Raw genomic sequence first — 26,666 nt, 5'->3', positions numbered from 1 at the left:
TCATTATTTGATACAGCAGCTGCTGCGGAGATGCATTGCTTTTTATTTTCTGGATAATGTATACAAATGACACCTCAATGTGTGTACAAGTCATGGAAATACCACTAGATGTACCTGGATGAGTAGATTTGCTTTGGAATGATGTTTTTTCTTCTAACAAAAATTGCCTGACTCAGAAGTCAAATAATTTACATAAATACAGTAACAATTATTACGTAAACAATTATTGCTGTGGAAAGAAAAAAAAAATTAATTCACATATATGATATGGCTTAAAGAATTACAATTTATTTTATAATACTACAGTGTTTAAAAAATATTTTAATTAAAGTCAGAAAGCATTGAATTCAAGATAATCCCTAGCTACACATACTTTAAATACAAATCTTTTTTTTTCCCATCCTACCTGTACAGAACAAATGTTACTATGGCATGGAGAATTTGCAGCACAAGATACATGTATTGTGTGTTAAGGCAGCTGGCAAAGAATGAGGATCACAAGCAACATACTCCCACAGAATCTTCCAGAAGACACTCGTCGAAGAAACAGAATGCTAAAATCAGAGGGGTTTAACATGAAGGACGAATAGAAAAATACACACAGATCTTAAAAGTAACTAGCTCGTCCAGCCAAAGTGACAGTATTCTCCGGCAAGACGAGAAAAATTTGATTCATTCTTCTATACAGCTTGTCCTATACAGCAGTGTTTTCTATCCCGGTCCTTGGGGACCCTCGGACTGTCCATGTTTTCGCTCCCTCCTAGACTGTCTACATTTTTGCTCCCTGGAGGGTGCAAAAGGGAGCAGAAACTTAGATTGTTTATCAGTCCCCAAGGACCAGACTGGGAAAAACTGCTATACAGGATTGTGGGAGTCCAGGGCCTATCCTGGAAACTATGGGAACAAGGCAGGGAATAACCCAGGATGGGGCACAAACCCATCACAGGGCACACATTTAACTTACTGACATTACACGATTTAGTTTACTCATGAAACTTGTGTCATACTTTCCCTCCTTACTGCTGTTTCTCACAGTTTCACTTCACCTTAAACATAAGTAATACTCTCCCAAAATACCGTTACAATAGGTCTCATACAAAAATAGGATAAATGAAATGTAAATTAACACCATATAATCAAGTAAAAGAAACACGCAAGCAAACTTAACTTGGAAAATATTAATTCACCAACTTAAAATGCAATAAATTAGAAATTTAAGGCCATGTTACCCAGATCTCAGCCCTTTTCTCATATGAAAAATAAAAATAAAGCATAACTGAACTTGCCACAACCAAACTCTCACCATCGTCACTAAAACACATTGTTTCATAAAGGTACACTTTTATTCATCCTCTCTTCCTTCTCACGCACAGAAAACACTCACGATGCTAACAGGCTCCAAACAGATGGCGCCAGTCGGGACTCTTTAAGGTCAATAATGTCACGCCGTGATTCAACCCTGATGGAAGTTCACCTCTTACGGACAAATGGTTATTTTTACTACACGGGATGCTGGTCTGTTACACAGCTGACTGTTACCCCGGTAATATTCAGCAGATGCTAGGCTAAAGTAGCTGGTACACGGCACTTTTTGTTGACCTCGTACTGGGCCGTCTGCAGCAAATTGAATATTATAGTATTAACAGCGAGCAAGGCAAATGTAAGAGTACTCAGTACTCAGTACTCAGTACTCATTCCAGGAAGCTCCTGACAGACCCTACAGCAAGTTTTCCATTGGTCGGCCAGTTATTTAGGAAATGATTCTCATATTTTGCTGAAGAATGATGAATATGATAAATTGTCTCGTTCATTTCAATAAAGAACCTAAACTATACTAGGGGTGGGGGACTTGATCCATGGAGAACCACTGTGGGTGCAGGTTCTTGGGACGGCCTCTCAATCAGCCAATAATAAAGCAGTGGTTCCAATCCTGGAGGCCCACTGTCCCTGGCTGATTGAGAGACCATCCCAAAAACCCGCACCCACACCGGCCCTCGATGGATGAGGTTCCCCACCCCTGAATTATATAGTACAGCATTTGTCATGGGCTGATGTAAATGGAACTGGCATAGACAGGATGTACATCACTTTCCTCAAAAAAAATGAAATAACAACAATCACATACTGTAGTTACAATCAACTGTGACCATTATGGTATTGAAGAAACCCAATTGCATTGACTTAATGCACAGTGGCATTCATATTGGCAATAGTTTACCGGGAATATATATATTGATACTTACTAATGGTTACATTGAGACTCATTCTGTATGAAAGGTTATGTTCTTGTCGGGAGAGAGGAAGGTTGAGCTTAGTAAAGGAATAGCAGTTGCTGATTCCCAGAGAACATCAAGATCTCACTGCTTCTTAATGACATTTAAGCAATCCATAGCAAAAAGGAACACAGGCTGTTTAATCCTGCCTTCAAGCCAAGATTTATTCATTTGCATCTGAGCTCTGGTTTCCTTTGTGCCCTGGCATTAAAAAAGCAGCACAATACCTGTTTTGTTAGACCATTCAAACGCCATTTAAAATGAAATGATTATAGGATTTTAAGCCAAAAGTACAGTTACTTTTCAGTAATACAGTAGTATTTTTATAATGCATGCTTTTGATGTCATGAGTTTTTTTTTTTAATGCTGGGGAGAGAAGACAGAGATGAATTATTTCATGGACAAGAATCATGTACCGAGTAGTGGGAGTGGCCTATAAACTCACTGTATGAATTGGACACTTTTTCTGCAGTATAAGGTTTCTTGAGTCCTTTACTTTGTAGCTCTAGGCTTTATACTTCTGATTGGAGAAATGCAGACGCTTAAGTATTTAGGTTTCGTTTGGCTCCGCCCCTTGTGGTTTCCTCTTCCTCACCATGCTCTCCGACGCCCCCTCTGGCGTCTGCATGTCGGGGGCTCCGGCTTCTCCCTCAGAAGGCAAGACCTCCTCTCCCGTAGACTCCTCCTCTCCTGATAACTTTGCGCTCTCGTTTTCCGCGTCCGACAACTGCCTTTCCTCTGTAAGAGTATCTTCAATGTCGCCTTCAGATCCATCCTCTTTCACCTCTACCTCTGCGGAAAGGTACAGGGGCTGTTTCAGGGTTGGGGTTGGTCACTTTCCATCACAGTTACACCATCGCCTACATAATGACACACTGTGCTTAGTTCAGAGATGGCAATTCACCTAATTCTCGGTTCTTGGACCGCAAGGGGAAATACAAGCTAAAAACAGGGAGAAAATGCTAATTCCACAGGGAAAGCCAGAGACGGGATACAAAAACATAATCCTAGAGGTGTCAGGAAACACAGCTAACTGTTAAACCACTGTTCCCACTAAAAGAGCATTCATTTTGTGAATTTAATTTGAAAAGAAACTGGGGCTGCAGTCCAAATATAACCACAGAAATTTCTCCATTATCCAGCCTCAGTAACAACTACGGGGTCAAAAGATTAAATCAGATACAGAAATAGCCAAGCTGTCACTTTCGATATTCTCAAAGGTAATTTCAACTAACTCCGGCTGCATCACCCACATCCAAGACCGACGTCTGTGCCCATTAGGTGACCTGGCTGCGTTTCAAACGTACCTAAAACGGCTAAAACAAAAATACGAGATTTCCAGGAGCAAAATCGGTTTGTTAGGCTTCGGTAGCGAAACCGCTTTTAAAATGAAAATTTGAAACGCGTTCGCGCAAACACTTGTTTTAGAAATTTTGGTTTCATGAACTTTGTATACTTAGGACCCGTCGATCCATCTTCCAAATTATTATCCAAAGCAGCCTAGACCCCATTCCAGGGAGAAAATGACTGTCTGAATTGGGGATCCACCCTACAGCTAATCCACAGAGCACAGCAAACTCAACCGTGATGCCGTCCGAGGCCCACGTGGTGCCCTGGGCAAGCTTCACCGCTGGTGACCCATGGTGGCTGTGGGAGAAAACCAGAACTCCCAGAGCAAACCCTGTTCGAACGTGCAAACCGTAAACACCCAGAGGAGAGGGCAGGGTTCAAACTCCCTGCCTCCTGCATCAGCACCCAACTCAACAATCCAGGCCATCTCAGCTCCAGCCAAAATAACCCACCGTGACCCCAAAGGAAATGTGGCGAAGGTCTAGCTTCCATCATGGGTAACGATGCTCTGGAGCCCCTATCCTGATGCATTAAACTGAGAGTTGCTACAAGTGGGTCAGGGAAACAAAGAAGCGGCCCTGGGTGTCCATCTACACGACTGGGGAGAAGAACGGGGAACTGCTGAAGCCTGCTTGGGTGTCGTCTTCCAGTCGAATGGCCTCCAGTATTCACGCGGCCAGGGAAGACGAACCCCGCAGGCACTCGGACGCGGCCTGAGTAGAGTAAGTCAGCCTCCGTATCCCTCCCCAGTACCTCGGCGAGAATGGCAGGGGTATGGCTGCTCATTTAGATTATTTTGCATTATTCTTAACATTCTTTCCACTGAATACATTTGAGGTCATATGCTTCAGGATTAAAACATCCATCCATCCATCCATCCATCCATCCATCCATCCATCCATCCATCCATCCATCCATCCATCCATCCCTCCGTCCATCCATCCATCCATCCATCCATCCATCCATCCATCCATCCATCCATCCATCCATCCATCCATCCATATAGTTAATCATTTCTGCTATAATCCCCCTAATAAGTGAGACTTCCTGCGCTTTTCCGCACGGCTGCCATGCCTGCAGGGACTGACGAATGCGTCCTTGCGTGAATGCGGCAGATTTGCCCTGGCAGGTCGGGCATCCTGTCACTATTCTTTACCTGATTTCCTGTCTCTGCGCCGTGGCCTTGACGGGCAAATGCAGTCTGCGATCAAAACCAGGATCTGGCAAGACAAAGGGGTAATATTCATTTCAAGGTCACAAGTGCTACGCTGAAATCACATCGCTGTCATTTTCATATCCCTTTCAAAAAAGAACACAAACACAAAATCCCTCTGCATTATACAATGGTTTATACAACGCTTTATGCAACAGCGTCGTACATTTTAAACGGTGCCATTGATATTTTCTGTATTCTCCTTTCACCAGTTTTTGCATGAAACAAATCACAAAATAAGGCATCGCTGAAATGCTCGATCAAGACCAGTCTGTATTGCTCCACTCCACTATCAATATTCGTGCAGAAAAATAATCTGTAGCCCACTGAAAAATAAAGCCCCCCAGAGCACTTTGGAAATGCAATATGGACATATGTGCAGCATAAAACCATCAATATTAGTTTTGTCAGCCACAGCCTACATGGAAAATCATGTGGACAGTAATGAAAAATGAAGACCATGCATGACAGCACAGGGCTGCTGCAGAATATTACTGGAAAGCAGCGTGTATTTACCAGGCCGAGAAGCAGTCCAGTGACCAAGGTGACAAGAGCAAAAATGAGATAGGAACCCCAAACAGGAATACCAAGCGTCTCGGTCAGGTAACTGTGGATTTGCTGCAAAGGTGAAAAGACAAGCAAGTTACAGCTCATTTTTAACTCTCACACCTACCCTGGGGTCAAACTGACGTCTCATGGTAACATAATTATTGTAGGAGCTTAAATATACCTGAGTATAAGATGAATATAATTAACGCTGACAAAATATCACCTTGTTGAGCATCTATCCCTTTTATTTAAACCTACCTGCCATTTCCATTTCTAATATAAGCCTTGTTTTTTAGACTTGAATTAAAGGCAGGCAGAGTCATACGAGAAAGCTGTGGAGATACAAATACAGGCAGCGGATGGAGGAGGCCTGAATCATTATTATTTATTTAGCAGAAACCTTTATCCAAAGTAATGCACAATTGAGAAAGCAAGGTCAGCCAGTTCCTGGAGTAACTGGGGATTATGGGCCTTGCTCAAGGGCCCAGTGGTGACATCACTCTGCCAACCACGGGATTTGAACCGGCAACCTTCCCACCGCGGCCACAGCGTCCTACCCCAGTGATCTACACCACCAGAAACTAAAATCCAGCGTAAAAAAAAAAACCATTGATGTACATCAGTAAAGATTCAACGTACCCTGATCCACACAGACAGGCGGAAAAGGCCAGACATCATTGTCATGCTGGGTGGTGGAGACACAAGTGAAAGGAACAATTAGGGGGCAACGGCAAGACAAGATCTCCCAGCGCGGCCATTATTACGGCCCTCTGCTTCCGCGCCTCGGCGCTAAAAACATCTTTTGCTCTTTGGTACTGGAAAAGGGCAGAAAGATGTCGCTACAATAAAATGGCCAAGACATCCTAAAATATTTACTGATACTGAACATGAAATAATCATTGAACATAATTTAGACTCCTACTATCTGGCAAACACACCATACACCCTCATAGTCTTTTTTATGTATAAATTACCCTATGCTACATGAGCATATTTATATCCTACACGTCTGTACGACTTGAGTCTTTCTCCCATCCACTCGCACTGTCGGATAGACAGATATTTAGAAGCACAAAAAGGTTCTACCTTCATCCGCAACAGTACAGAAGAGTGAAACAAAAGGGCAGCTTTAATGTATGCTCGATTCTAAGCCCACGTAACGTGTACTTTTCCAGTATCGACGAGGGTACAATGAGGACACCTAAATGAAAGAAAATGACTAATTCCAGAGGAGTCGTGCGAATTACACAAAAGAGGAAGGTGATTTCCATTCGGGCACGGGTTCAACCGCTTCCCACTTCTTGTCGACAACGTAGCTCTGGAAATCCTCCACTGCACGTGATGACAAGTATCTGCGAAAACTTCCGTCGTTTGCACTACAGAAAAAAAAAAAAACAAATATAAATACAATAGGAATCCACCCCTAAAAAACAAAGGCTGCGGACAGTATTTATCATTTGACAGTAAAAGTTTGGCAGAAATACAGTACAGTTTAACGATACAAAAACGTGTTATAATTGTTTTGAATATTTACATCATGTTGTATTTTTTAAAATGAAGTCTTAATGATTTTGATGTTTAAATGCAATGTAGCGTTTAAATACGTATAACATTTTTAAAATTCTGGTCACATGTCTTTTGAGAATTTTATTTTGTTTCACAAAAGCATCTTCATATGTTGGCATTTTTCTGTAAAAGAGTCTGCCGAAACAGAAACATCTGATTTACAGCGGCTGAAACGGTTGACATTTCAGTCTTTACTTTAATGGATATCTCATGCCTTGTAAGTTTGGCTACCTGGGTCATGATCCAAAGAGACTGACATTAGGAATTACCACGTCTGTCAGTGCACTCTGTGCCAGGTGGCGTGATTCCCTTCCACCTTGTCTACGTTTACTGCAGGGTAATTGACTCTGACGTTGTGATAACTCTTCCCAGTTAATTGCAGACAAAGCTCAGCAATCTTTATAAACCTTTTTGGGGGGGCGGGGGGCAGGACCGCAGTGATTGGTTCACCATGACATGAAAGAGACGGGTGGCTGAAAAATGTCCGCAGCTGTGATCAGAAATGAGAATACTCATATTGCTAGGCTGCATGAAATGCACTTTAAAAAACGCTAACACCGATCTCACCCTAATGCATGCTGAATAAATGCATACACAAAACATATACAAAAGAGTACAATTTATCAGTAATCAAAAGTTACATATTAGGTTTATTTATTCTTACGTTATATTATGTTTACTTATATTATGTTTACTTATATTATGTCTTGTCGTGAATGGAATTGCTGTTTGCCCTACCCCTGCCACTCCCGCAAGGATGACCGCCCCCCCCCCCCCCCCGCCACAAGTGCGGCACAAAAGTTTCACTGTCCCCCAAACACGTGTCACTTGAAGCCCGGAACATGAAATCTGACGAAGGAGTTTTTTTGCTCTGAATGCATTTTCGTATAAGATGGAATTTAAACGTATACATATCGATGGCTTTCTTTACGTAAATGAGACACTAGCCTTCTGTTCCTCTTATGAATATGTATTGCAGCCCTTGACAGTTGCATAATGGGGTTGTTGGTGGCTCCTCTCAGAGTGTGAGGTTTTTACATAACGCTGCGGCTATTTGTGTTGAGATAACTGCAAGTAAGGGCAAGAAGAAAATCTGCCAACGCTGTTTTCATCACTGCTACTCTATTATTTCCCAAGTTAGGAAAACCTCAGAGTCAGCAGCTCTGCTTCCAGATTCTCGTAAAAATAAAGTAATAATAATAATTTTTGGGGTTTTTACCCTTGTTCAAATATCAAATGTGTAAGCTCAAGGTAAACAACTTAGAAGAAATGTGCTCATTGGCAGGAAATGCATTTGGATATTAGCTAAAACAATCCATTTAAATGTCTCGTTAAAGTGTACATAAATTCATAGTTATAGCCCCATGTCCTGAGACACCAAGCATATAATTACTGCAGTGTATGAAGGTACGGTATGCAAAAGACAAGCTCCACAAAGGCAAAGAGAACCACGTGACAAGGAGAGGAGATGGAGAGCGGGGGTGCTTCGAACAAAACTAGGGGGGAGGAAAGGAAACGAAAGCCATTATGGCACCAGGGAAACATAAGAAAACAGCATGATTTAGGCAACCTTTTGTGGGCTTGGGGGAGAGCGGTGCTCAGTATTACAGAGCTGGCAGTAAGGTACAGCCCCAATATACATTTATTTATTTGTATAACTGTAAAAGTTACGTCCTCCTGAGATCCAGCAAATTCATTATTGTCCTCTGTAGAGGACATGACGTTTTTGCTCACATGTCGTACTCGTACACTATATCTGGCATGCTATTAAATCCTGTTGTTCCTTAAAGAGGGCAATTTCTGGGGGTGGGCATTTTGTCCTGGCAACATTAAACTTCAATAAAAAAAAATGAAAATAAAAAAACAATAAAAATGGAACCCTGTTTTCCCCTGGATCTCGGGAGGACATATGTTTGTTTTTGCCGTTTTCTAAAGGTTTCAGACAGACACATGAAGGACACAGACACGTGACACCCTAGTTAAATTGGAACTGTATCCAGCTCGGTACCAATTCCTCCAGCACCTTATAGGAAAACTTACTGAAATATTGTTGGAAGCGTAGTTACCAGGAACCGCCCACTCAGCCCTGCAAGGGACGGAAGGACAAAGAGCCATTAGCGGTATAGTCAGCTTCACAGGACATGCGAGAGCGCACTCCCGTCGGCGTGGGGGCGTTCGGTCGGCGGGCCTCTCCCCACGTCGAGAGCCAGTGTTTCAGCCGGAGGCAGAGGCACTGGGGAGAGGCGTCGGAAGGGTAATGCATCATGCGGACGCCCGCAGTGGAGGGGCAGAGGGTATAGGCGGCAGTACTGACATTCCGCAGTGGCCATTAGAGCACAGTTATGCATGTCACATTTTGTGGACCCCTTGTTAGTCAGAAACAAGGGCATAGAGATCTCTGAAAATGTACAGAACAGAAGCAGACAGCAGTTTTATTACAGGCACGGCTGTTTGTAAATAGTGCAAGCAGACCGGCCCCAATGTGTCACATCAGAAACTTCCCTTTCATCACACCAAACCCTGAATGGAAACCAAACAATTACAATTTATTTATTTATTCTCCAGCTGCTTTTATCCAAAGCAATATACAACTGAAAACAGGGTCAGACTGTCCCTGGAGCAATTGTGGATTAAGGGCCACACTCAAGGGCCCATCGGTGAAATCACCTGGCCGACTCTGGGATTTGAACCGGCAACCTGCCGATCATAGAATCTAACCCACCGAGCCACACACCGCCCCTCAGATAAGAAGAATGACAATTCCATCAAGAATTTTACTCTCCAAATGGTGCCTCTTAGCCATATCAGTGAGTGAAATATTTCATAAAACATTTTTATCCCAGTGCACATAATACATTTTCCATTCACCATGGAAGATAGATACAATAACGAAAATGAAATCTCCACACCATTTTTGGAATGATAATATAGGTGAACCAATGATCTGGTATGAACCATGTAATTACATTCTTAACATATTTTGCAATAATTAAATCACTGATCCCCTAGTGGAAGGATTATTTCAGCACCATTGCAAGTTAACTTTAAATAAGTGATCTTTATCAAAATCTTTTATCAGCTTTTGTTTATCAGTAAGGCTTGTACACAGTACCAGTACCAAGTAAATACACCTTGTGGGTGGAGCTTACATGCTCTCCCAATGTCCTCAAAGTGTCACGATGGTCCATTCCTTGCTATTTGCACAAGTGCATTGGACTGCTTCTTTTCATTTATTCCTTTGCTCTCCTTTGAGGCATACACACACGGATATATACAGCCGAGAGAAAAGCCTGGGGTCTGAGAACAGGGTTAGGCTATTTCCTCACCCACCATTGACAGACTGGTCTTTTTGGTGTAACACGTGACAGACACCTGTGTCAGCCAATCATGGTGATTCCCGCTTCAACGATTCTGATCCGGTTGGTCCGCCCCTGGAGCATCTCAAAGCCGCGCAGTAAGGTCAGCCGGTGCCTCTAAATTGACAGCAGTATGTGTAAGTGTGTGCCTTGCTGTGGACAGGAGTCCCCCCCAGGGTGTCCCCCTGCCTAGTGCCAAGGACGTCACAGGGGCATGGATACACTGGCTGATTCAGGGGGCCCAGCACTATATTGAGTATGCCGGATTCGAAGTTATATGCTCCGGAAACATTATACAATAAATGGGAAATTCTACCCTGGGGAATTCCTCCCTCCGGGCTAATTTTGTTGTTTGGGGGTGGCGATCTATATTTCTTCAGGAAAATAGAAGGGGGTGCAAAGGGACATTTTGTCAGGGAGCCCAGAATATCTAGCTACACCCCAGCCAAAAGCCCATCGCGTTCTAAATTAGGTTGCAGGTACAATGTAACCATGTAAGGGATAACCAGTTAACCAAACCAAGAAAGACGACCAAAATGCTCACCAACCCCAATCTTGGGTAATAAGAACCAAGACACCAAGGTATATACTGTACATGCCTCGCTGCTGACAGCTTCCAGCATCCAGCTCTAGCTGGAATGACATATTTCAATTCCAGCAGCTCCCTGCTTGCCAGGTTTTAACGGCGGCTATGACTCCGCGCCAGAGCCACGAGGCTAACGGCAGAACTGCTCTCGCCAGTGCCGCCCAAATCTGAATAAGCATCACAGTGGGCAACACATTTGCCCCAATAGCGAAAACGCTTCACATCATTTACCCCTATCTGGGAGGCTAATGCTAATCACCATCTGGTGACAGGCTGCCTGTAACCTACTTTAGTAAGACGGGTGGCATGCAGACAAATGGTATATGAATAAATAAATGTTTAATATCCGAGTACAGAAGAAAGCTATATGAATAGAATGATGTGTGTCACCTCGGCTGAACGGATATTCCTGTCTGGTAGTACAGACTGCTTGTTCTCTGCGTGTTCTTCCGCGTGTTACGTGTGACTGTGTATGAGTGTGTGCTCTGAGATGGACCGACATCCCTGGGTGCCCCATGCCCTGTGCCCAGTGCATGCTGGGATACGCTGCAGGCTCACTGCAACCTGGTAAGCAGAATGGAAAGTGGATGGATGGATGGATGGATGGGTGGCAGCACCTCTGTTTAACAGTTTAGGTTTTTACCCTTAGGGGGGGGGCTCAGCTCCCTGAAGAGATACAGGATGCCACACCCCAAGTTATCAACGATGAAAACGAAAATACGGGACAAATCGCTAAATGGTTCTAGGAAAAATATTTTTCAGGAGGCCTGAGACAAAAAAATAGCGTGATATATGGATGGATGGATATATTCCAGATTACCTGGTGTTAGTAAAAACCACTGCGTCGTCTCCTGCATACAAAATCATTCCAATCAACATGTAAAAAAATCCTTAGGGAAAATAAAAATAACTGCATGGAATTCATCAGGTTGAGCAGTCTGCCGTTTGCCGTGTTTATGTGAGATTCGCGAAAGCCGCCGGCACTGGGAGCGCGGTGGAGTTTGTGGTCGCCCATGGCGATGGCTGAGAAAGCGCACGATTGGCTGACCTGTCCTAAGCTGCTCTTCTGCGCTCAGGAGTCTCTCCTGACTCTCAGGAGAAACTCATTGATTATTTTAAAGGATAAGCCAGGGAAAGCAGGAAGAGAGGCAGTGGAGAGGCGGGGGGTGGGGCGCGGATTATCAGGGATGCCCGAAGAGAGGTTCCTCGTAGTGTTTGATAAAGGGGAGGAAAAAGAACACTACAATAAATACCCATTTATCAATTTTTCATAAAGACTGATCCAGGATGATCCTGGAAGCACAAGGAAGTAAGGCAGGAAAATCCGTGGATGGAATGCCATCCTATCGCAGGGCATAGAATCACACACACAACTACTCACTAAGGGCAGCTCAGACACCACTGTCAGTGCTCTGTATCCGCAGGTTCCGCATCCAGCGCATTCAACTAATCATGGACTGAAAATATTCAAGAAAAAAAAAAAAATCCAGAAAGTTCCAAAAAGGATAACTCGAATTAGCTGCCCACTGGGCACTACGCAGAATACAAGCCAATGATGTGGTGTGGAGGTATATACCCTACGGTTCTGCCTGACGTCTCACTGCATAACCACAGTGCCACACATCTCGTGGTCTTACTACATCGGCACTGTAGGTACAGACGTTTTTTTCTTGTCTTTATTCCCTAAGCAATACAGTCTAACAACTATTTACATAGCATTTACATTATATTAGATATTATAAGTAATTTAGAGGTGATGTAAAGTATACGGGAGATACCGAGGCCCGACTGTAGCTAATACTGCTTTCCATTTACCTCGGAGCTTGGAATTCGAAGTTGGGAGTGACGGCACACCCGAGGTAACCTCGTTCCAGTCCGACGACGGTCGGAAAGCCATTTAACCATACCAGTTCTAGCCAGATTCATTATTAGCCATTGGTAAAGATACCAGCTGAAAACAATGCATTATGAGGTATTCTGCACATACAAATTTAGCACAGAATGACCACCAACAGAGGTCTGAAAGTACTGTGTGTACGACTGACCCAGACACAGACAAGATATAAATACTAATAAACAGTATATAACTAAAGCTTCCACTTCGGTTGATGAAGGGTGCAGCCGTAAGAACATAAGAACATAAGAACATAAGAAATTTACAAACGAGAGGAGGCCATTCGGCCCATCAAGCTCGTTTGGGGAGAACTTAGCTAATAGCTCAGAGTTGTTAAAATCTTATCTAGCTCTGATTTAAAGGAACCCATGGTTTTAGCTTCCACTACAATAGCAGGAAGACTATTCCATACTCTGACTACACGCTGTGTAAAGAAATGCTTCCTCAAATTTGTTTTAAAATGTTCTCCCGCTAATTTCCACTTATGGCCACGAGTTCTAGTATTTAGACTAATATTGAAATAGTCATTTGGCTGAACAGCATCCAGACCCGTTAGAATCTTATAGACCTGAATCATATCCCCCCTTGAATCCCGTCTTGAATTCTGAGCTCAGAGTTGTATACCGTAAGTCGGAACTCCGAAATTCCAGCTTCCAGTTCAAATGGAACGTACAATAAGCCGGTGTCCGTTAGGAAACCAGAGCTGGACTTTGAAAATTCCATAATCACAAAGCTAGGGGTTTGATTTAAAGCGTCGAGTGTAAAGGTGTGAGACCACCATGGTCGTATGTTAAACATAAACACCGACGTTCCTGGAGGTGATATGTGCACAGAATGTCCCTTCATCTATCTAGCTACATGTCCTGGTTTTCGTTAAACGAAGCTAACCCAGATCGTCGGCACATAAACAGGGTGTGGTTTGGCAGTTTCTGGCGGCTGTGCCGTCTCGCCAGTCGTGTGACAGACTCGCTTGCTCTGGGACGTGCATTACTTATGATTATAAACTGGATTATAGATTCCATCTAATTTCATTTACGGCAGTGAAAGCTCCACTGCAATAGGAAGTGGTCATGATTAGTTACTGAACTACTATTAAATTACACATATAACCAATATTGTTTCATCGTCGTGAAACATTTTTAAAATGAGTTCTGCTTATAGGAAAGTTAAACTCAAACATAAGTCTGGCGTATGAGATGAAACAGAGGCCCAAGTCATTCGGCATGCTTATCATCTCATCATGAGACTTAACATGCATGCTGTCAAACCACAAGTACAGGCTGGAGTAGATAAAGTGACAACATCACTTTGCCGCAATAGCGAAATCTAAATAGTGAACTCAGTTGTTGTTTGTTTTTCAGATTCACCTCCGGTTATGCAATTTATTGTTTGCTCAGCAAAAGGTCTCAGAGGGCGAAGTACGAGCAAATGTCGTTGCTATGTTTATGCTGTTTGATATAAGAACCAGAAAATAAATTGAATACATACAGTACAGACACATATATATACATTATACAGAAACACTTCTATACATACAGTACCAGTGAAATGTCTGGACAACCTGCTTTTAACGCATTTTTCTCCATTTTAGCTATATTACCACCTGGAATGCTTCTCCAACAGTCCTGAAGGAGTTTCCACAAGATCTGGGTACCGGTCAACTACCTTCCACTTACTCTTCAATCCAATTCATCCCAAACCAGCTCTACAGAGTTTATGTTGGGGGGATTGTGGGGGGGGGGGGGGGGGGGGCAGTTCATCTGTCACAGCACTCCATCTCTTTGCTTGTTCACAAGACTTTACGGCACTCACATAACATTGAGGTGTGCTTGGGCTTATTATCTTGTCGAAAAAGAAACGATTTTCAATAGGAGCGTCCAGACATTTGACTTGTACTATGTGTGTGTTTATTATGTTATTAAGTGCGTGTGTGTGTGTGTGTGTATATATATATATATATATATATATATAGGGATGTTTTGTGGGTCACTGGCCAACCCAGCCAATTTGCTTATGCCAGCAAAGAGGTGCAGGTAGCGTAGGCCGGAAGGGTCCCGCCAGCATCTCGGCCCAAAAACAGCCCACCTGGCTGCTGCGTGACGTCCACCTTGCCCACGGAGATGCCCAGAGCTTCGCTGCGTTTGCCAAACTCCTCCCAATCCGCCTTTATCTGCTGGCAGGCCGGACACCAGGGCGCATAACTGCATTGGAGGATTCAGAAACAGGCATCAGTACCGGCTGCAAGAGAACAGAACAGTGATGCCTTATTTGTCCCTGTGGGGAAACTGTCTTTTTGACTATATCCCATCTTGCTGTCCATGAGAGATACAGAAACGTATACAGAGTTGGGGGGGGGGGTCACAGCATAGGGTCTCCCAGCATTCATCACTCCTGGAGCAAATGGGGCAAAGGTCCTTGCTCAAGGGCCCAACTGTGGCATCAGTCTGTTGATCACAGGATTTGAACCAGCAACCTTCTGATCACAGACACAGAACTACACACCACCTCCACAGCCGCAATAGAATAACAGGAACTGAAGAGGGAGGTTATGAAATAAATGTCCTCTACATTTCAGTGCACTGAACCTGCCATTTAATAAGGCATATAAGAAATGTTTAATAAGACAATAAGAAATGTATTGTATGCTGACTGCAGTTATGCTAATACAAAGGATATTGAGTTATACCTACATTTGCTAATTATGCATATCTATCCAGCATTTTAATGACACTTTATAATTATGACTGGTTTATACACAAGATTAAATATTATGCACTTGATTAATGTTTCAGTTCATGCAAGTGTTTCATCAGCTTGTTCAAGCACAAAGTAATGAACAGAAAACTTCTAATTACCTATTTCATCAGGAAATTTTAATTATTGTTTTCAGTGCTGATTAAAAAATACCAGGTGCTTGATAACAGCATATTTGTCCCTAATCGGAATTGAATTTTCCCAAATTAATATGAAACATGATTAAAATGGAATGAATGACTGTTACTAAACAATTGTTCATTACTAAACAATTGTTCAGAGTTAAACAGTGTAAAGAAACTCTGCACGACAACTAAAGTAAGCTTGATACTAACTGATGAGTGACATACTTGAGTTTTTCTTTACTGTCTGTGGGCACTCATGGACAGAAATTGATGCGTTCTCAAAGCATCAATGTACGCCATGATAACATCACTCTACCTTGACTGCAATGACACCCCCGCTCACTCACCGACCCCCCCTCTCCCCCCCACCCCCACCCCCACTGTTTGCCATGTCTTTCAGATACTTTCACAAAGCTTTGACCTTTCAGGACTTTTCTTTGAATCGCAGTAGTCTATATATGTTACGGTATTATTCTGCACTGCCTGCAAGAATACTTCCCACAGTCCTGTTTGATCACCCTTAAGAGCTCCCCTAAAACATACCCGCTGTGTATCCTACATACATCTTACTGTACCTTCTATTTGGTGTTTACACTTACTTCGGCACTGTCCTTGAAAGGGTTTCACTCTAACACCCCCAAATATGTTGCTAAGCTGGTTTCTAAAATACTGTACATAGAAAAAGCAAAGCAGCCTATGGAATAATGTCTAAACTACTGCTCTGGGTGACCAGTCAGTATAGCTGCATAGCAGAAAACTAAAATATTTAAATTACAGTTTATTAAACATACACCTTCTATGAACCCCTACCTTGTAGAAGGTGATGCATTTAATCCAACTTAAAACTTTACCTGATCTTTGAGATAGATAGATAGATAGATAGATAGATAAATAGATAGATAGACAGACAACTATGCATATACTCTGTGAATTGTCATTAAATAGGAATTTTGACTAAACAGGAACTGTAAGTATTACTGTATATCCGGCTGCTTTTTAAAATTTGTCCCACTGCATTGCTGTAGATTTTTGTAAGCAATAAAATCTGACCTTGAAAAAACGTTAAATGTTGCAAAATGCTGCAAATAGACATACTATACGATATTATATTTTACATCAAGTCGCATGTGGCAATACCGTAGTTCCGGGTTTGCGCGCCAGGTTATGGGCAGACTAAGAAAATGTACTAATAAATAAATTCTATTTATCTAAATGTTACAAGGAAATAAGTAACGACTTATTGCATTTCTGCATTTCCAGCACAGGCCTGACTGCATTATCCCAGCCATTGCATTAATCGGAGGAGGTTGTTACTGGAGTGTAACAGTACTCACAATACCAGCATCCACTGCCCCTGCAGAATAACCGTCCAGTTGCTGTCGGCGACAGTCTGCACGCTGTCACCAACAACCGGATTAGCAAACAGGGCCATGGTGACCGTAAAGCACGCCATCAGCATGCAGGGCATTTTGCCCCTTTGCCACGATTTCAATTCTTCGAGCCATTTTCTCCCCGCCATGTTGACGGTGCACATGATTGCCAGCAACCAGGAAATAGACTGTGCAGTTTTCTAAAGGTGGACCGCCTTAGTTGTTCTTCCCCCCTTATACAGCACAAAAACGTGTCCTTCAGCAATTTAAAGACATCGCTTAAAACAACCTTAAAAACTGCACCACACAGGACAAATGTCATTTTCAAAACGTTTTAAAGCCGGGTAAATCGCTATAAATCTCCAATTAATACGCCCTTTTTTAACCACCGGTAGCTGGAGTTCAGTTTCCAGTATGCTTACACCTCTTCTATGTTGGATGTTTGTTTTTCATCAAATGATACACTTACGCAGTTTTCTGACTTTATTTTACTGTTATCAGTATAATATTTGCAATAAATAAATATGCGTGTATGCTAGCTGTTATAGAAGATGGGTGGAAATATGTGGAAGAATACAAATTAATAGCCACGGCAGAAACTTACGTTGTTAAATGACCATGATTTCATAACCAATAATCTTTGGTAATTCCTGCACAAAAATCATAGCACAATATTACATCATTCTTATTCAACACCTGCATTGTAATGTCCCTATAACCAGGCAATTTAACTATTAACGATCAAATGTGGAGTGATGTGTTGGTATATTTAATTGCAAAGGCAATGACTTAAAGTTGGCAAAACCAAGCAATCACATTTTTGTAAAAAATCTACTCAGTACTCGATAAATTAGCACGTTTCTGGCTAATGCAGATACAAAATGACGTAGGCAAATGCCACGGACTGTAAGGTTTTATAACGGAATAACATTTTATATGTATATATATATATATATATATATATATATATATATATATATATTATATATATATATTTATTAACAAATTCAACAAATATGGCATATTAGTTTATAAATATAGATTATAGGCCTATAGTTTTTTGTGGCTTAGAAATGGATATGAAATTGGGCCTGTACAGGCAGGACACAGTATAATATAAATATATAAAATTTGGGCTAGACTTTAAAATATGCCTTTAAAGCAATTAACTAAAGAAAGAATGGAAACTAAAATTTAAAGTTTCAGCTGCTGAACCCTACCCTCCTCCTTCATTACCCTGTGCTTCAACCCAGGTTGTTAAATAAGGTGTTAATTAGACCTCCAAATAAAAGGCAGGTTACTGACAGTGTAAGACTGTAATAGTCTGGAATTAAGGCAGACATTTGTGGTGAATGCGGTCCACCTCTCAGCAGCTCACAATGCCTAGAAGCTTTCCAGAATTGGCATCTAGGTGACAGGAAATGATGTCACATACGACAGGAGGTGACAGGCATGTTCAATTCTTTAAAATTGCATTGATACTGTAAGTCAAATAAAATTGACAGTTATTCCCAGGATAAATAACTAAAGCTCAACATGACCTCAGAGGTCACACATCTATACTACACTATAATATCAACATTAAAAAAAGGATATAACCTATAAGTACATTATATATAGAAATAATTGTGTAGTTGTTTCTTTCTAGGGATTTACTCTGAAGGGGTACTCTGTCTTGGGAAGAACTGGTCAGTGCCGGCTGCAAAATAAAATCTACTCTCCAAATAAATGATACAGAAGATCATTATATCCTCTTCAATCTGACAAAATATTCCAAAATTTACAGTACAGTATAAATAGAAAGTAACACTGAACTGCCATTATATCTACTCTTCAGGATAGAGCATTAATATTATTTGCCTCGTCTGATTACATAACATAAATTTTATAATTTTTTAACATTGCAGACACTGAGGCTTAGGAAACATCTCATTAACTTCTGCTACTCCCACTTAGATCTGAATATATCCTGCCTAATCAGCTGAATTTAGGTGGCACACGCATGAACTATGCTTGCACTATCTACATCAAAGGACTCCCAATTGCCTTTTTAGCTGAAGCATTTAGAATTAATGTCAGTAGTTTGTATTTCTACTCTACTTTCAACTAATCAGGTTCTCCAAAAACAGCCACTATGCTTTGTTAGACAAAAGGCTATAACCCTGGTACAGTTTTGTTCCCCAAGGTACAAATAACATTAATGAATCCCCAACAGTATAAAAATCTTCCTCAAAATTGATTTCTGTACCTTAAAGATACATTTACCTACAGCTAAGATACAACTGGCAGACTCTTGAGGGTACAGCCCCAGTGAAAAGTAATTGTACCCACAACAAATTGATACTTTTTTCTGACAGTGTAACTATAGAAAAAAAAAACCACACACACACCTGCAGGGAAGGGGGTCGCAATTTGCATGTTCTGCTGTGTGGATCCCCCTTGGGTGGCCATGCTTCCTGCTGTTTCATCCAAGTGAATCACTCTTTTTAAATTGCCCATAGCTATGCTTGTTTGAGTGCACGTGCCCTGCATTGGACAAGCATCCTGTCCCAAGTTTTGGGCTTGTCAATGAAATAACAGTCCACTGAAAAATCCAGTTAAATAACTTACATAAAAGATTGCTAATTCAAATATTAGAAATGTTATTTGACTATGCAGCCAATTAAAATGATATATGACTATATTTATTTATTTGTCAATACTTTAATAAACCGGGTTTAAATTAGTTTAGACCATATGTTGTGCCGGGGTCAGTTTTTTGTTTTTTTGTTTTTTTTTTTGACCATGCCTCTGCCTAGACGTCACAGCCAACGTAAGCTAAGCTAATTGCTGAGAAGGGTGAGGTGTCCTGTTATGTTGCCAGGCAGTGTAGCTTTTAGGTTATCTTACTGCCTCACAACTGGGAGGTTGTATGTTTGATTCCCATCCAGAGCTGTGTGCAGCTTTTTCCATGTTCTTGTGACTCTACTCTGAATTCTCCATTTTCCACCTGCCGTCAAAAAAAAAAAACACAGTTAGCTGAAATGTCCTGAGCATTCTGGCATAAGCTACAGGCTCACTGGGTAAGCAGATGGATGGATGGATAGATTAGTGGATGAATCGAGCAATGGAATGATTTTATGTAATTTTTTCCTACTAAATGTAAAAGCTAGTGTATTTCGAGGTGAAATCTAACCCGTTCCACTCCTTGTGTTCCACCCACACCCCGAGGTGTTCCTCGGCCTGCTTGCTGAGTTCTTGTGCTTGCCTTGCAACAAGATCTTAAAATACCTACAAGAGAACACTGCAACAGCTCAAAGGCAAACAAACCAACCAAAATACATGGTTCTAAATAGAAAAGCCAAATAGAATCCAGTGATCTGGGTCAAAAAGGCCTTGGCACAGTATAAAACGATAAACAATTAAGATTTCAGTTATGTTGTGTGGTTAGTGCAATATTATGTAGAGGCATCTTGAACTTTATATACTTTAATAAGGTCGCACAGGATCACCAGATTCAAATAGCACATGTTTATATTAAAGACTTGGCAAATATCCTGGGGGAAAAGAACTTACATTTCAAAATTAAGTTTTGAAACATTACTGTTAAAATTCTTCTAAAAGGTAACTTCTGTATGCGGTGACGCACTATCAGATACATTTCATGACATTTTGACTATACGACTTGAAAATGTTCTACCAGTGTTTTCCCACGCAGTACACGGGAATAATTGTTGATCTTCCCCTTCTCTAGCGGCAGTAGGATTGCTTGACAGGATAAGCGCTAGGAGGCGTTAAATCCCAGCGAGCAAATCTGCCCGCTGTAAATAAGTCCGTGAACACCCACTCACTTCGCTTTCCCTTTGCTCTGCATCTTCCTTCAAATCGGGAGTCGCGTATCAGTCGTCCGCTCCCCTTGTGATTTTTCGTCTCTCACTCACGGTGTTTCTTTTTGGCGACAATGAAACGTTAGAGAGGAAGATAGTGTCCGCTTGAACCCCAGTGGTATATCCCCATTCCCTCTCTGCTGTCTATATATTTATATATATATATATATAGATCAGTTTAATTTTGGGGTAGAGAAAGCCGAATTTATTTTCAGTTTTTCTCCGTTTGATTCGGATTTAAATGAGTAAATGGCTGGGGCACAGCCCGGAGTTCACGCACTGCAGCTCAAACCGGTCTCCGTTTCGGAGAGTCTCAAGAAAGGCAGCAAATTCATGAAATGGGATGATGTAAGTATGCATACAGATGGCTGTGTTTGAGAGCTTCATATTCCGTATTCATTATTTTCATTTTTAGTTTTTCGGTAATTTCGCATGGGTGACAAGAAGAAACAAGTGCTGTCGGACAAGGTGGCAATAAACGACATTTAGTCATGAATACGTAACTTCTCGTAATATTGGGGGAACTTTAAATGCAATTGTTCGGAAGGTTAAAATAACGGAAACATTTTGCCACTGATTGCTTTATTTTAAAGTCGTTAAAACGGATAAAGTAGAATTTTTTAAAAATCACCTGTCACCACGCACCTATAAATTTACTTCAGATTTCCTAAGCCCAACTTGATGTTCTGTCAAGTCGCTGGAATATCATTCTGAAATACAGGCAATATCTGTTTGACATGTTTAGCAGCTAGCATGATTGTCGGTATCTCTGAGGCAGATCAATCCCAAGGCGTTATAGTAGCGAATATTAAATTTTCCTGGTCAACTTTATAACATCAGATCCCGTAATTGCCGATGCAATAACCAAAGTGCACACTTAAACACTTATCTTTAACGTTATTCGACCTGCCAACGCTATTTAAACAGTTTATATGTAATAAAACATTTAATATATGGGGCAGGCATACTGTATTCCATTTGTATCTAAATGAGCCTGTTCATCTTTCGATGCCCTCGCATTCACCAGGGAACATGACAGCCGAAGATCTTGGTTATTGAAAAGCAAATTCTTGGTGGCCAAGCGTGGATTTGACTTCCAGTATTGTCTGTTCATCTATTTGGCCATATGCAGTATTTGCGTCTCGCTGGGAATAAATATAAAATAGCGCGGTTACATATTATATAGCCTACATAAACGTATACGTTAGGCATATACTGTATAACACGAACGCGGATGCATCCGTCGGGGGAAATCGAAGCTCCACAAACGCTGTGCTTGATGCATACGCTGGCATTCCCTTCTTCACGCCTTTGTCCGGCAGAAATGTTTGATGTTAAATGGACCTTGGAAGACAAATGCGAGGCCATAGGGAAGACTCGTTTCCATACAGTACTTCATGATTGTGTGCTGTGACCTGTAGGATTAGTAGCAACTCCTGACAGTAGATACTGACAGCATGCCTGTCATATGGAGATCGATGTGCTTAGGTGTCCAGTGATAGACTGCCAACTCGCCGTGCCTAATCCGTGGTTATTAGGTACGTGTTATTTCCAAATACGTTATTTCAATACTGAAGGATCCAAAGAATCAGAATCAGCAGGCAAGAAACGGGTTGACAGAGTGAAATACTACAGAGTGAAAATGAGGAGAGTGAAATTATAATTGACACACATACCAGATGAATTCTTTGAAACGAGTTTTGGTTAGTTTTTAGTTCTTGATGAGCGTAGCATTTTATAATTAAGATCTATAATCTCGTCAGAAGAGTTAATACTAGTAGAAGTATGACGCTAAGATTGTTATAAAGGTGATAAGGTCCGATTTTAAACCTAGTGCAAGAATGTTCCTTTTAGCTGACGTTACCTTAATGCGGAACGTTTGAAAGAGCTGAGGGTATGTATATAATATGCACTCACTATGCGCTCTAACTGCATTGTGCATGTGGTTAGGTACCCTATAAACTAGTCTGAGCAAATTGCAAGACAACAGCATGAGAATATGAAACTGAGAATATATGTGCATGCAATTTGGAATTTGTTCTTTTCTTAAAACTGCATTCTGTTGGTCCAGAAATATCAGTGTATTATTATCACCCATGTTAAATTTTCTTTTTGGCCATTTAAAGCTAATTTGTGTGTAGAAATGAAACCAGCTGGCTGTTGCTATGGCAACTACCATGCTTTAAAATCTATCCTCTTTTCTTCTTCTGCATCAGTGAAAGATGCTTTCTGCTGGTTAACATTAAAATGCTCTGTTTACATGGTTAGGTCCTCCTAAGATTTAAAATAAAACAACAACAGATCTCGGAGGATAAGATACATTTTGTTCTGTGTGTCTGGATTTTGGGATATTCACCCAAAGATACTATTCCAAGTCGGAGTGAATCACGCATATGTGGGACACTTACGCAATGCCTGAGTCAAACTTAAATACTTGGGCTGGCAGCAAAATAAGACATGGAAAAAAATATATACATTCATTTATATACTGTATATGAGAGGAATGAGGTGACGTCCTGTCCTGAGTTATTCTCTGTCTTTCACCCGTGCCTTCTGGCACCCTGCGTAGGACAAGCAGGTATAGAAAATGGATGGATGGATTTCACATTTAAGAAATTCTCAAAGACTATTTCATTATTTTATATGTAATCAGGAATATAATACTTTTTAAAAAGCCAAACCAGACAAAGAATGACACATTATGGATGTTGTGTTATATAATAGGTCAAAATATAGAAAAGCAATAATTAAAAAAAAAATAATGAACATCCTTTTTTTTCTTTAATTCATGTCATCAGGATGCATCCACAGTGACCCCGGTGACCTTACGAGTCGACCCCCAGGGCTACTTCCTGTATTGGACAGATCAGAACAAGGTAAGACTGAGAGTCACATTCACAGAATAAGTTAGGGTCTCACATCATTTTGCTATTAAATTGTTTGTTGTAAGCTGAAATACAAGAGAAATATTACTGATTAAAGAATACTTTGTATCCATAAACAAACTTCCAGTCCTTTCTGAAATTTTGCTCCTGAAGCAAAGCCTGTACAAAAGGAAATTAAAGTAATGGTCTATTTTTAAAAAAAGAAATTAAAATGGTAAGAATTATAATTCACTTTATTGGCAAGGTCATATCTGTAGCTACTAGGGATTTGTTTTGGCACCAGGATGTTGCTACATTGATTCCAGAATAAATACGGTAAAATAAAACTGTCTTCATTTGCAGGTTTAGATAGTGATTCTTTTTATCAGTTTAGAATTTTTTTCTTTATTGAATTATTTTATTTATAGAATCTTTTTTGATGAATTTGATTAAAAAAATAAGCGCCAGTTCACCGTAATGTTTTGCTAATTTCTGTTAATATCTTTGTGACACTGGTACTTGCTGTTAAAATATAATTTAATTTGTGAACCATCCATTATAATTCAGTCAAGTAATTTGTCAAGATATCTGTATGGGAAATTTTCTTAAGCACAGTATTTTGGAAAACAGGGTAGTAGAGCATTTAGAAAATGATAATATAATAATGGACAATAATTTTATTAACTGCAGCTTCACAAATCAACGTACATTACATAAAAAAATGCATGCAGTGAATGAATGGTAAATGCCTGTTATAGGAATCCTTTGAAGTAGTCATTTATGATGCGATTTCTTAATTGACATGTTTAGAAGCTGTAAAAATGCAGCTATTTGTTATAGACATAAAGTTCTATATATACATACAGTATACACACACACACACTTACCCAGTGAAGGGGCAAAATGGCTTACAAAGGCTAAACTGAATCATCTGACCTACTTGTAACAAAATCTCGCCAAAAAAGACTGACTAGTGTTGAAAGAACAAAATGCATTTGCTAAACCCGTATTAGCCTGCTGTCGTGTATCATGCCAAATGAAACCGGGTGTCTTCATTGAATCTACTCTTAAGCCTCATTTATCATGTAGCATCACAAAAATTCCCTTTTTGCCACAACTCAGTTGTTGGATTGGCAATAGAGGATGTATAGCTAGACCTGGCACACTGCAGTCATGTCCTTCTGCTCTCGTCCGGATATTACGATTTTTACTGTCCTTTGTGTTGGGTGTTTTGGAAGATTATTGCTGTAGTCAGCTTTGGCAAAATGAATGACAGACTGAACTCATAAAACAGTTGTTGTTTAAATATATGCTAAAGGAATATTTTTGCTCCATGACGCTTTTTCTACTTTACACTTTGCTAGAAGATTACACACGGTACTAATGGTCTGTATATTGTCTGTTGACATGCTGTTTATATATTGCCTTTATAGAAACAAAGGGGATCTAATTTTGTTTTTGCTTTAGCTGTGAAAGATATTCTGCATTCAGAAGGGGCCAAATGATCACACACGTATTGCAAGAAATATTTTTTATTGCTGTTGTATATCAAGAGATATAATTCCAAGACTGATTGTGATCAATGTCAAGAACTGAAAGGTAGAAGTTATTACAGTGTTGATGGAGACTGAATATCTGAAGTCCTTGAAGATTATATATAAAAGCTTATAAGGAAGATGTGAAGTTATATTGGCTATATGGCAACATAGAGGCAGAAAATACATTCATACAGTATAGAGTGTATTGCTTATCGGAACTGTACCTAATCTCTAAGCAATCGAGTGTCAAACAACACAAATGATCGCTTTGACCTGCTAATGAGCAGGTCGTTTGATATACTGTCACTGACCCAAGCTCCAGCTGAATGAGACAATTTATGAAGGAGAAATTTATAAAACTACGCAACATTAACTGCTACTTAAAAGCAGTTTTTGGTGTAAAACAAAAATAGACGGAAACAGAAACAGAGACAAGGAAGTACTAATTCCACTTTCACCACTGCTCAACAACATTATTTGAACATGGCTTTTGTTCCTGTTCATTATTTGAAATCATAATAATTAATTTTTTCACTGATGCATTATTCCAATGCACCCGTGTGGGAGTGATGGTAAAGAAATAAACAAAGATGAGAAAACTGCTACCTTAACACATGCTGCTGTCTTAATACTTTACTGTTTGTTTATAGTAGGGAAACTCTGAGTCTTCATAATTAGGTAGTTTGGATGGATGGATGGATCTTAATATTCATATATTTGTTATTAAAGGTTCTGACTGTGTGTCTGTTTAAATAGAACATGGATAAAACAGAGATAGGAGACCTGAGAGCAAAGATAAATTAAGCTTTTAGTTAAATCGGAGGTAAATCAACACAAGCTGTTTTTTTGTTTCATGTTCAGAAATGTACATTCAGCAATTTCCAATTGGTCCCAGTATGGAGCATTCCTGGTTCACTGTCAGCTACCTTTTTGACTGGAAGATGAACCTTGATGATATTCTGTCACCTGACCAATTACCATTCATTGTTCTGATGGATTATGGGAGATGGTGGGAACAGCTCTGTGCCACAGTACACCTCCTGTCCTTTACTAATGTACCTGTTCTAATGCCAACGGAGTTGCCTACTCTATAGTGTAGGCAGATGTTGCAGCAAGCCAACGAAAAACGGCAAAAGCCTGCTTATTCTTCATTTATCATTGTAATTTTGATCCCACAAATTCTAATTTACAGAGCTGTGAGCTTATTAGTCTCAGTGCTGTAGCTACTGAGATGTTTAAAGCTGCGTCTAACAAGCTTAAACAGCCAATATCACTTGGTCTTATAATACTCACATCATACTTGGTATCATGTTGACATTGTCATTCTGTGTAAAATTACATAAAAACATTTGTACACACAGC

The 26,666-nt window shown here is 40.6% G+C and overlaps 2 protein-coding genes and 1 long non-coding RNA gene across 8 annotated transcripts in view; 1 reads left to right on the top strand and 2 right to left on the bottom strand.

Annotated features, from left to right (window-relative positions):
* Window positions 1-23: 23 nt before the first annotated feature.
* On the bottom strand, window positions 24-17,222 carry tmx4 (thioredoxin-related transmembrane protein 4). Its single transcript, XM_023839108.2, has 8 exons — window positions 17,001-17,222; window positions 14,873-14,988; window positions 8,992-9,037; window positions 6,633-6,761; window positions 6,025-6,070; window positions 5,353-5,454; window positions 4,780-4,843; window positions 24-3,065 (listed from the first exon to the last, which is right to left on the bottom strand). Exons 1-8 carry the CDS (start codon window positions 17,198-17,200, stop codon window positions 2,824-2,826), a joined length of 945 nt encoding a protein of 314 aa, XP_023694876.2. The 5' UTR covers window positions 17,201-17,222; the 3' UTR covers window positions 24-2,823.
* A 2,705-nt stretch (window positions 17,223-19,927) lies between these two features.
* On the bottom strand, window positions 19,928-21,000 carry LOC111857885 (uncharacterized). Its single transcript, XR_002841464.2, has 3 exons — window positions 20,867-21,000; window positions 20,212-20,306; window positions 19,928-20,025 (listed from the first exon to the last, which is right to left on the bottom strand). It is a non-coding gene; the product is annotated as an uncharacterized lncRNA (long non-coding RNA).
* A 111-nt stretch (window positions 21,001-21,111) lies between these two features.
* Window positions 21,112-26,666, top strand: part of plcb1 (phospholipase C beta 1) — a 65,987-nt gene continuing 60,432 nt past the window's right edge. For all 6 annotated transcript variants that reach the window (XR_002841461.2, XR_002841463.2, XR_002841462.2 and 3 more), the window contains exons 1-2: window positions 21,112-21,250; window positions 23,701-23,778. Coding sequence is in view for 3 of the 6 variants with exons in the window: in XM_023839103.2 (XP_023694871.2) it covers window positions 21,152-21,250; window positions 23,701-23,778 (177 nt within the window). In the remaining 3 variants the exon portion in view is untranslated. The remainder of the gene's footprint in view (window positions 21,251-23,700; window positions 23,779-26,666) is intronic.

This window comes from Paramormyrops kingsleyae, chromosome 14, assembly GCF_048594095.1.
Source record: "Paramormyrops kingsleyae isolate MSU_618 chromosome 14, PKINGS_0.4, whole genome shotgun sequence".
In the NCBI taxonomy this organism is placed as follows: Eukaryota; Metazoa; Chordata; class Actinopteri; order Osteoglossiformes; family Mormyridae; genus Paramormyrops; species Paramormyrops kingsleyae.
Note: the sequence above shows the minus strand (reverse complement) of the source record. Positions and strands in the feature narration are given on the sequence as shown.

Bases quoted from the DNA above. Each gene is read 5' to 3' on its own strand.
- tmx4 (XM_023839108.2), bottom strand. From the start codon at position 17,200: ATGTGCACCGTCAACATGGCGGGGAGAAAATGGCTCGAAGAATTGAAA. The intron at 6,762-8,991 runs GTAAGTTTTCCT...TTTTTTCTGTAG, and splicing joins ACGCTTCCAACAATATTTCA to TGCAAACGACGGAAGTTTTC. The intron at 4,844-5,352 runs GTAAATACACGC...TTGTCTTGCCAG, and splicing joins CTGGACTGCTTCTCGGCCTG to ATCCTGGTTTTGATCGCAGA.